The sequence below is a fragment of the Drosophila sulfurigaster genome, chromosome X (genome assembly GCF_023558435.1).
Source record: "Drosophila sulfurigaster albostrigata strain 15112-1811.04 chromosome X, ASM2355843v2, whole genome shotgun sequence".
NCBI lineage: Eukaryota > Metazoa > Arthropoda > Insecta > Diptera > Drosophilidae > Drosophila > Drosophila sulfurigaster.
In genome coordinates, this window is record NC_084885.1 from 30,441,523 (window position 1) to 30,454,107 (window position 12,585).

The 12,585-nt window shown below is 32.9% G+C and overlaps 1 protein-coding gene across 17 annotated transcripts in view; it reads left to right on the plus strand.

Annotated features, from left to right (window-relative positions):
- LOC133847879 (small conductance calcium-activated potassium channel protein) overlaps positions 1-12,585 on the plus strand; it is a 98,441-nt gene that overhangs the window by 65,917 nt on the left and 19,939 nt on the right. For 9 of the 17 annotated variants that reach the window (XR_009895197.1, XM_062283159.1, XM_062283161.1 and 6 more), the window contains 4 exons: positions 1,975-2,194; positions 3,239-3,340; positions 9,696-10,012; positions 11,691-11,795. Coding sequence is in view for 16 of the 17 variants with exons in the window: in XM_062283159.1 (XP_062139143.1) it covers positions 1,975-2,194; positions 3,239-3,340; positions 9,696-10,012; positions 11,691-11,795 (744 nt within the window). In the remaining variant the exon portion in view is untranslated. Of the gene's footprint in view, positions 1-1,974; positions 2,195-3,238; positions 3,341-9,695; positions 10,013-10,104; positions 10,597-11,690; positions 11,796-12,585 lie in introns of those variants that run through there. The other 8 variants (XM_062283164.1, XM_062283152.1, XM_062283155.1 and 5 more) reach the window with 3 other exon arrangements.

Here is a 12,585-nt window from a genome sequence, read left to right on the forward strand (position 1 = left end):
TTGTATAGCAAGTTTTATAGTCTCATTCATTTTGGGAAAGATTTTCAAGAACTATTCAGTACTAAGAAAAACAGTATTTCTTATACAATCTTACTGAAATATTTTGCTTTAAAGAAAATTATAAATTTATTACAAAGATTCAGCTATTGTATTTCCCTACTTTATAAAGACGTAACTTTATAGAAAAAAAAAAACATTTCCCATACAAACTCACTAAAATATTTAGGTTGAAAAAAAATTATTAATTTATTGCAAACTTCAAAGATTAAACTATGGTTTTACTTGACTTTTTAAAGGCATAATTTTATAATAATATGAGCATAATATAATAACTTTTTAAAGACAACTTTATAATACTAACAGAAAAACCAGTATTTCTTATACAATCTCACTGAAATATTTAGCTGCAAAAAGAATTATAAATTCATTGCAAAACTTCAAAGATTAAGCTATAGTTTTCCTTGATCTTTTAAAGGCATAACTTTTTAATAATATGAGCATTATATAAATTAGTATATACTTTTTAAAGACAACTTTATAATACTAAAAGAAAAACAGTATTTCGTATAAAAACTCACTGAAATATTTAGCTTTAAAAAATCATAAATTCATTGCAAAACTTCAAAGATTAAACTATGGTTTTCCTTGACTTTTTAAAGGCATAATTTTATAATAATATAATCATTATATAAATTATTATATACTTTATGAATACAGAACTTTATAATTCTAAAAAACCAGTATTTCTTATACAATCTCACTGAAATAATTAGCTGCAAAAAGAATTATAAATTCATTGCAAAACCTAAACCTTTTAAAGGCATAACTTTATAATAATATGAGCATTATATAAATTAGTATATACTTTTTAAAGACAACTTTATAATACTAAAAGAAAAACCAGTATTTCGTTTAAAAACTCACTAAAATACTTAGCTGCAAAAGATTTATTAATTCACTGCAAAACTTCAAAGATTTAGCTATAGTTTTCCTCTACTTTATAAAGAATTAATTCGAATTTTCAGAAAGACATAATATAAGAACATTAGTCTATGCCACCCTAGCTGTCAGAGTAGCATAACGAGAAGCAACGAATCAAAACCACATGAAGACAATTTAGATAATGCCTTAGAAGAACTAACTAGAACTCACTAACTAGACCACACAAAAAAAAAGTGACTAATTGCCATGGGCTATAATTAGCTGTCGCTGTCAGCGGCAGAAGGACAAATTATAGTAAATGTCATTGCATAAGTAGATGCTTAACACCCCGCCCAAAAACAAAACAAAAATATATAGATCCTAAACAAATCTGCTAGATTTAATATACAACAACTCGTTGTTATTCCTTGCGATGAAACTGATGAAGTGTAAACGAGATGCGATGAGATGGAACAAGAAGGTGGAAGGGAAAGTCAATTGGGCTGCTTTTTTGATGACCAATTCAATTTGAGGCGGTGGACTCAAAATATATATGAACCGAAGAGCAATGCATAAATAAATCGTATTTAAGTGCCGCAAAGTAGAAAATGTGCTGCAATAACGTTCAATTTGGCACAGTTCAGCATTTTATAGAGCCATACAGACAGTTCTTCGATGGGAATTGGGTTTGGAGGGGGGGCAAGGACAATCTGTTCTGTTTGTTTGTGTATCTTTTGGATACAAAATTGATGTGACACATTTTCATGAGGCAGCAGAATAGCAAAATATAGTCGGCAGACGAACGAGAACACAAAACCTGTCAACTATTACTTTTGAAGATTTATTAAGCGTTGCCATCCAGCCAACAAAAGAATCTGTCAGCACTCTTCGAGTATATGTATGTATCTCCATCTAAAATAGTTGATACTTTAGTTTAGTTTTTAGTTGGTGCATATGAAGTGGAAGCGTTTGTTGTGCGAGTGAGTGAGTGAGCTCTTTTCCCTCTCGTCGTTGAAACACATTCTATGAGCACATTCGTTTATCTCTTTGCAGGTATATGGAAGAACGTGCGCTTACTGGCGGCAATACGTCCAGGAAGCCATCGACAAACTCGGCCAAACACAAACCCAATGTGGGCTATCGCCTGGGCAAGAGAAAAGCTTTATTCGAGAAGCGCAAACGCATTAGCGACTACGCCCTCGTCATGGGTATGTTCGGGATCATCGTGATGGTCATTGAAAACGAACTGAGCAGTGCCGGCGTCTACACAAAGGTAAGCTTGCCAATCTCTCTCTAACTCTCTCTCTCTCTTACTCGTTACTTCAAGTAGCGAGTAATCCAAATATTTTATGTCTAAACAAAGATTAACGATCAATTCACTCTTGAAACAAGTCAAGTACATTTTAAAATAACGAGCAGCCAAGCATTCACAGCTACTCGTTACTTTGATTAAGTAACAACTGACGAGTAACGAATAAAACAAATTTTAAAGTTTACTTCTATGAATACATTGAATACAAAAACTAGCTAACGAGTGATCGTAAACAAGTACTCGTTAATATGGACAAGTATCGAGTAAGCCAAAAAGCAGCAATTACTCGTCAATATGGTCATGTAACGAGTAATTTAAAAATGTCTAATACATGTATGATTAAAATAACAGAAACCAGTTTAACAATCACTCGTTAACTTAGTCAAGTAACGAGTAAGCCAAAGATTGACAACTACGAGTAACGAGTAATTCAATACTTCTGCCGAAGATTAACTAACAAAAAATCAAAATTTAAAGTCAAACATTAATAATTACTTGTTAATTCCGTCAAGTAACGAGTAAGTCGAAGACTGACGATTACTCGTCATGTAGCGATTATCTAATTCGAAATGTCCAATACATAATTAAACTAAGACTAACAATTACTCGTCAATTTAGTCAAGGAACGAATAATCCCAAGATTGACAATTACTCGTTAGGTAACTCAATAATGATTATCAATAACTCATTTGTTAATTGAAATAACGAGTAGTGAGTGCACATTTAAAAATACTAGCAAGCAACCAAAGTATCGCAATCACTCGTTAATTACCTACTAACGAGTAAGCCAATTATAGTACTAAACTCAGTCAAAGATGAACGTTACTCGTTACTCGTCACTTTCCTCAATATATTTCAAGCAATAAAAACAATTCGCTGCCTAACGAGTGATGTTGTACAATTGAATTAAGCCACTTACGAGTATTATTATTATACTAAGCTGTAAAGAGTTAAAGTGTTGTAAGTCGTTATATATATTTAATATGGATTCGTTTCTCGTTGCAGGCATCGTTTTACTCGACAGCGTTAAAAACCTTAATATCTGTTTCGACTGTGATTCTTTTAGGACTTATAGTAGCTTACCATGCTTTGGAAGTGCAGGTGAGAGTGAGTGCAATTGTATCTTTCTCTTGCAGATGTTATTGATGGTCGTCATCGTTATTGTTTTAACGTTGCCATCGTCCTCCCCGCTCACTGTTATGACATACCGCCCGCCCGCCCCCTAGTCCCCCGCCCCACCGTTGTTTGCCCGCTCGTTAACCCCAAAATCCAAATGCATTATCGTAAAACATCCCAAACAAAAAAAAACCCCTCAATAATATGTAAATCCCCACCCCCCTCCACCCCGTTTCACCTCCGTCATTTAACCACTGTCCAGCCAGCTCCAGCGTAGAGCCCTCAAAAAAAAAAACCAAAACCCACCTCATTGCAGTTATTTGTTGTAATCTTTGTGTGTTCTTTGTCTGTTCTTAAACCACAACAATAAATCAAATAATAACAATCGTAGCGAAAGAATGCCAAAAAAAAAAGAAACGAGTATTAAGCATTGTTATCGGCGCATACAGTTTGTGTTTACAGTTGTTATCGTTATCGTTATCGTTATCGTTACCGTTAACATGCATGCAGCTAACGGTCCCCAGTACTCAGTAAATTCCAACAACAACAACAAAAACAACAACTGTACACACAATAAGCAAAAGTGCAGCACAAAAAATTTCAAAGATGCAAAGCCTAAGACTCGATTCAACAACTTTAATTATTGTGTATTTTTTGAGTAATATTTAAAGTCGATTTCAAATTGCAATAAAAAAAAACTAGCAAATATTTTGAATGCTAAACTACAAGTAAATTGTCATTCCGTTTGTCCTCCCCCGCAAAATACTTTAAAAATGGGTTCAAGAACGAAAGAGAAACCTCAAGAATATATCCTGTGCTCATTACTCTCAACATCAACAACAACTCAAATTCATCAACAACGAATAGAGAAAGATACTAGTACAAAAAAAAGAGAAATGAAATTTAAAAAAAAAAAAACTTGTTATTTTACATTGTAAATACATGCATAATGCCACCATATCTATACAGCTCATCACTTTCAATACTTTTCTCCCACCCACGTATTTCTATTTCTACTTCTAACTAACGAGATCAGTGAATAATAATAATAATTCGAGTCTGAGTCAGTTTTTTTTAGAGTCAGTCGATCGGTTAAAATAGTTCTACAACTACAATTATTATTGTTAATTGGGTTATCATTGTTATTTCATGCGCTTTAAATACCAATTGACCAGTTGCATGTACAGCACACTATAATTTATTTTCCGACTCGCCTGACTTCCCCGTCCTCTCTCTCTCTCTCTCTCTCTCTCTCTCTCGCTCGTTCAACCGACCGACCTTTGACCCAAAAAGAATATAAATAATCCACCTACTAACTCCCTCCTCATTTGCCACACCCACCTACTCGTATTTTCTTTTTGTGTTTACAAATTAGCAAATACGAACCACACATGTATTAAATTGTTCGCATGAGTAATGGTAATATATAATTGAAAAAAAAAAAAAAAAAATAAAACAAAAAAAGTGGAGAGAGAACTACACACTACAATACCTATTATTATATAATATATCGAGAGAGCATGGGAGAACTAATTTGTATTTCGTTTTTTATTATATTGAATGAAACATAAATGACATAATTACAATTACATGACATCACGGTACATTGCACACAATACTCGTTACTCGTTATTAAATTACAACTATATTACTTATATCAACTCCAAAAAAAAAAAAAAACTTGAACCAAAAAGTTTTTAAGTCAAATCTATCACAGAAAAAAAGAAGTTTTATTTAAGTCGAATCTATAAAATAAAACTTGATCTAAAGAGTTTTTTTTAATCGAATCTGTCAACTGCTTTGATTCAATTCGATTGTCTTACCTTTTTAAATGCGTCTCTCCCAAGCGAAAAAAAAAAAATCCAAACCAAAAATAATTATAGAACCTATCCAAACGTGATGTGTTCCTCGAGGAATAGCAATAAATGAGAAAGTCCTGTGAGTCTTGTGTTCACTTGTCGTTTAATGGAAAACATTTCGAAAAATTTGAATTGAAAATATTGAAATAATATCTACAAAACAATTTGAATAGCAGAATCACCGCTCAATCTCTCAATCAACAAACAAAACAAATCGATTCTATCACTTGCATATCATTTCTTTAGTTGTGTTTTAGTTTTTTTTCTCTCAATTCAAACTACATCAATTGAATGTTCAAATCAGTCAGTCAATCAATCAATATCAATCAATCAGTCAGTCAAATCGAAACAACAACAAAACGATATCAGTCAGCTTCAAATCGATATACATAGTATATATATGAGAATATATATGTATATACATATGTATAGAGATGCAATTATCAGTTTATACTATATATAAATCAAATCGTCGTCGCTCATTTTCGTAATCTCTTCATACAAACAACAAACTTTGTTCTATATATAATAAATCCGAACTAAATGTTAATCCCCCGGCCCCCCAAATTCTATTAATGTTGATGTTTAAAGTAAAAAAAATTTTAATATGTAATTACCTTCCAATTATGCTTTGCAGAATTCAGTAAGTAATACTTATATAATAATAATACATCATAAATATTTGTGAGTAATTCCTACATGCATAGTGTTATGTACCCCATACATACTATATATGGTTAACAACAACAACAATAACAATAACAACAACTACAACTACAACAAATATACCAAAACTACATTCAGCAAATACAACAATAACAACAACATAGAGTAGCTTGACAACAACAACAACAACAACAACAACAACTACAACTACAACTACTTACAAGCAATATCAAACGCCACATCTCTAAAAGAGAAATCTATACATGAATCCTACATACATATATGTACATATATATGTGTGTACATACGATACATGTGTGTGTATCAATCGAACAAAAAGAATGAGAAAACGTAAACAATAAATTACAGCAAGCATTTTGTGCCCATTCGATGTCTCTCTAGTTTCAAAAATACGTAGCGTATACCTATGTATGTATGTATGTATGTATGTATCGATGTATGTATGTATGTATGTATATAGTTCAATAGCAAATTCAAAGATCAACAGCCAGTGTCTCTCATTTTTGTTGATACATCATCCAATATGCAATATGTATATAATGTTTTGTATGCACATCGCAGAGCTGGAAAGCTATCGAACACACAATTCCACAATTGTTTATGAATTCCTTCAATTCCACGTTAAATACATATTACGCGTAGTCAAAAGTGATTCAATTCCAAAATGGCGCATTGTGTAAAGGCTAGTTAACAAAATGCTCAATGTTACAAGCCGAATGGCAAGCTCATAGCAGCGAGCTTCGCGTCATATGCAAGTTGATATGTAATAATTATCGATAAATCGATGACTTGATCGACGGCTTTCCAACTCGTCACAAACAACAATTGTGTGCATTGCATACAAAACCAAAACCAAAACCAAAAACGAAGGCGATTTTGCTTTTTGCTCAAAACAAAACTACAACAACAACAACAACCGCTGATCAAGTGAACACGACACGACAACAAAATGACAACGTGGCTTAGTTTGCACCTTGAATCACCAGTTGTATTTTTTTATATGGGGCCTTTTGTGTAGTTTTAGTTCAAATGCCCACAAAAAAAAATGTCCACAACTCAAAATCAAAACAAACAACCAACAAAATTACTTACATATGTAACTTGGGAGACATGCATAAAGAACACACTGTCCACACACATACACGCGCATATACACGGATTCACACTCACACGTACAGAACGAAACACACACACGCACACATATGAGCATTCTCATTGCTAAGTCGATTCGGAATAAGCATCTCAATCATATTATTAATCACTCTAAAGATTCGAACGGTGCTTCGATTTTGCAATATCAAATATCTAAATATCAAAATCAATATCAAAATGAAAATGCTAAAGCAAATGAATGAAGGAGACAATAGAAAACTATTCACAGGACTTTCGATAATTCCAAATAGTATCTTCAACTTCCTTATAACGATAAGTTTCTCAGCATCGATTAATCGGCTTAACTTGCGAATGTCTCATATGCTAACGTAAAGTAAAAGAATACTAACTCAAAATATACTCAAAGTAGAGATCCGCTAAAAAAAAAAACAAATCGAAATATTTCGCAGTCCTGTTAAAAAAACAAATTGAATAACCAACAACAATAACAAAAGACAAAATAAAAACACGGCTTGTCCCAGCTACTTACTCTACTGCTATTACTTACCATAAATTACCATCAACAATACTCGTAATTAATAGCAACTCAATTTGTATTTGCCCATTCGCACCATTCGCAAATTGTTCACAAATGTGATTCGTTGGTCAATGTGTGAGTAGTGTACTAGACTAGACTACATATACATATATAGTACTATATAGAGATTACTACAATACTACAATACGTAGTATGTGCTTATGATTGTATTGTGTGTTAGTGTGCTGTTGTTTAATCAATTCGATCTATGATTCTATTATTCTCCACATTATTCCGATACCGATACCAAAACCGATACCGAAACCGAAACCGATGCCAATTACGATACGCGAACTCGTGTGTTTACAATTAATTGACCTTCTGTCGAATGTTTTCAGGCTCGTTTATCAACCACTTATTCGCTGTCAATATGTCTCTTTTTTGTTGCCTCGATTGCAGTGCAAATCAAATTAACAATGTAATTGCCAATTATGCGAAAAGTGTGTGAAAATGCAGTTGGCCATTTGACAAACAGAAATATAAATATATTTGTCCGAAATTAAAGCTAATTTTGCATATAAAATATTAAGTAAAAATTGGCAGTGAGCTTGAATGTCAATTGTTGGTCTAGAAAATAATCCCTAAGAAGTGTTAACGCTAATTGGTCACACTTGGTGCAGCAACCGCATCGCAAAATTGAGCGACGAAGCAAATGCTGGTAATCATAGTATCAATTAATCATTCGAGAGTGCTTGCATAGAATTTAAATTCCTGCTTGACCCCCGCCCACCCCCCTCTTCACCTAATCGATGATAGGTGCAGCAAACAAGCATACGTATGTATGTATGTATGTACGTAAGTATGTTTGTTGTTGTTATAGTCTCCGCTCACACACTCACTCCTGCAATCTCGCCATCTCGCTCTCTCTCTCGTCCCCTTGGGTGACCCGTTTCGTTGTCCACTTTCGGTCTCTGTCTCGCAGCCAGAGACGAATGTCAATTTGTCGCACAGCTTGCAGCTTAAGTGCTTAAGAGTGCAGCTGCACTCTAGAAACCGACAAACGACAGTCGAAAATCCCAAATCCAAAATCCTAACTCAAGAGGCGATTTAGATGAGCTTAAGTGAACGATTTGGTTCAATTTCAATAATTGATTTGAGCCAATTAAAAAGGTAAACAACAAATGCCAAATTAATAAAAAAAAAAAAAAACAGAACCAAACCAAAAAAATAAAAAGAGAATTGAATAAGAGAAAATGTGCTAACAACACGAGAACACGCACGCCGTTTACCTTTTAAGCAGTAAGTACTTTGCACACACACACACACACACACACATGAACACGCACACCTGCGAAATGAGGCACACACACACACACAGAGAAACATGCACATGTGCATTCATATATAGTATAATTATTTAGTGACATAGTTTTTTGGCTTGTGTTGGCTAATTTACACTTTCACAAAAACATACACATATGTACACACACACACATTACCATAATCACGAGCGATGAGCCGATAAACGATAAACGATACACGTTTTATCGGTGCAGTCAACAGCGCGAATCGAATGCGAAGGATGAACAGAGAGAGGAGAAGAGCAGCAGCAGCAGCAGCAGTGAAGAAGAAGCAGCAGCAGCAGCAGCAGCGATACAGTTAGACGACAATAACAAAAAGAAAATGAAAAAGCAAAAGAGACAGAAACAAGCAGGTTTCGCTTTCACACCTTCCCATTACTCTTTGCCTATGCTATGCTTTAACACACTTTGCACCACACACACACACTCACACTCACACACCACTATACAACTACAGTGAGACACACACACACACACACACAGACACACACTTAGACATATATATATATGTATGTATATGTACACCTCATTGACGTTGTACTTGTCAAATAATTCATGCTCGTATTTGGGTGTATTTTCATTTTGTTTAGTCGCAAATACCAAATCAATAAAATTCCAATTATATTTAATAATTAATTTTCTTCTCTATTTTTTTTTCCATTTCTTCTTCTTCCATTTCTCTCGTTCTCGTTCTCGTTTCGTTCGCAACCGCAACGCAACGCAATCCGGAAACCAATTATGAACAAACCAACAACAACAAAATAATAATAATAATGCATAAATTGCAACAACAATAACAACAACAACAGTTATTCATGATAGATAACTGCGCCGACGATTGGAGGATCGCAATGACATGGCAACGAATTAGTCAAATAGGGTTAGAACTTTTTATATGCGCTATACATCCAATTCCTGGCGAATACTATTTCCAGTGGACGACGAAATTGGCCAATAAGAACAAAACAATTGGCACCGAAATGGTGCCATACGACGTAGCTTTATCACTACCTATGTTCCTTCGATTATATTTAATCTGCCGCGTTATGCTGCTTCATTCAAAGCTATTCACAGACGCATCATCACGGAGCATCGGCGCTCTCAATAGGATTAATTTTAACACAAGGTAACACACACACACACAAAAATACCAAATACCAAAATACTAAATACCCTAACCCAACCTAACCCCCAACTCCAACTGATTATACCTCAAAGTGACCGCGAGCAGGAAGATTATGCATATTTAATGGCCATAAGCCATCCTGTCAGTTGTCAGCCACCAGCTAGATGAAAGGATACACGAAAGCTCCCAAGCGAGCGAGCGAGCGGCGGCCACATGAGAAGTAAATGCGAATTCAAAAAATTAAAAAGCACAGCTAAAGCGAGCCAAACTAGCGGCATATTAAAATCGCCAAAGAGAGACAGAGACGGAGAGAGAGAGAGTGGAAGCCATATTTAAAATAGACAAGCAGCATTTTGCTAAAGCTCAAGCTAAAAATAAACTGAATATTTAACGAAAACACAAAATGAAAATAAAAGCAAAGAGAGCAGAAAAGAAGCAGGTAGAATTTCTCTGGCATAAACAGCAGCTAAAAATAATTGAAAGTCAAAGTAAAAATAAAGTCAAATTAATTTCAATGTAAGCCGGAATAAAACTCGTTGCAAAAATACTTTGCACTGAAGCGAGAAAGAGCAACTTAGAAATAACAAGTAAAAAGCAAGCGACTTTTAGTGAATTAGAAAGTTGAACATAGAAAGCAAAATTGTTGAAATACTATTTTAAATAATAACTCAATTTAGAAGAAATATAAAAGTAAGCAAAATGCAAGTAGTGAATTTAGTAGATAATTAAAACAAGTGACAAAGCTACAAGTTTTTAGTAAAAGCAAAAAAAATGCGGTATTAATGTTAAAGTACGCTAATTTAATATACAAACAAAAAATACTACAATTTACTGAAAACTATATTTCAAATGGAAAAATCGATTAACTATATTTGAAATATGTATATTAGTATAAACAAAATGAATATACCGAAAAGTATTAAAACATACCGAAAGCTATATTTCGAATGTGATAGTATATTACATTACTTTCAAATGTAATAGTATAAAAGTATAAAATATACCGATTTAAAATTCCAAAAAAAAAATACTAAAATATACCGAACGCTATTTTTGATTGTATGTAGAAATATTTCGATATATTATACTATATTTCGAATGTAATAGTATAACGTTAAAATATACCGAAGCAATACTAAAAATGTACCAAAAGCTATATTTAAAAAGTAATATTATGTCATTATACTGCATTTTCAATGTATTAGTACAATGGTGAAATATACCATATAAATATACCGAAAGTCATATACTACATTTTGAATTCATTAGTATATTTATATACCGGATTATATTTTTGGTATATGAACTTGGTATATTTTGAAATACAGTTTTTGGTATATTTTTGAATATTTTTTTAGACTAAACACAAGCCTTTTTCGGTATATTTTCGTATTTGTGGTATATGAACTTGGTATATTTCGAAATACAGTTTTTGGTATAATTTTGTACCTTTTTTTTGGAGATATAACACAAGCCTCTTTCGGTATATTTTCGTATTTGTGGTATCATATATGAACTTGGTATATTTCGAAATACAGTCTTTGGAATATTTTTGTACCTTTGTTTGGAGATAGAACACAAGCCTCTTTCAGTCTGTTACCTACATTTTCAGTTTGCTCACACTTATTGAACGAATCTAAACTTCATATGGTGCTATTAAATTGTTTCGAATTTTCAGATTCGTTTTAAAAACACTAATGACAATATGCCCGGGAACGGTTCTATTGGTCTTTATGGTCTCGCTGTGGATAATTGCCTCGTGGACCTTGCGGCAATGCGAAAGGTAATGTTGTTCAATTGTCCAATAGAGATTGTACTCAATGATATATGAAAAATATATATATATAATACATATATATAGTAATTTTTATGTAGTAATTATTATATATAATAATGGTTGTTACTTCAATGATTTCTTCATTTTGTTTTCTTTTCGTTCTTTTTTCATTCTGTATTATTATTATTATTATTATTATTATTTGAATTTTGCTTTTCGTTTTCTTAACTTCTCAGAGGATTATTTTTGAATTTTGATTTAATGTGTTTGAGTTGAAATCCGATTTAATGTATGCCACTAATACTTTGACATAACTCAATATATATATATATACATATATATATATATATATATATATATATATATGTATATGCCTACTATCTTTTATGTACATAAATTGTATGTGCTAAGCCATTACGTAATGTCTCTCAAAGTGTACGCTCAACTTTTTTTTACAAACCACACACAGTACTTTCGTAGCAAAAACCAAAATCAAACCAAACCCAAAAACTAAAACTAAAACAAGCAGCAAACAACAACTACAAAAAAAAAGAAATGATATATATTTATACCAAATACTAAAAAAGATTAAGTAATTCAAATTTAAAGAGAGGAGCTTAACTTGAATGTTTCTTTCATCAAAAATTTCAACTGAGTTTCAATGAGTCTGAATTTTGTGAACTTTGTATTAAAGGGGTTTAAGCACAGCTTGCAAAAAGAAAAACAGAAAAAAGAAAAAAAAAAAAAGAGAACATGCTCAATTCAGTCAGCTGTCGCCCGCTCTCCCCTCTGCACA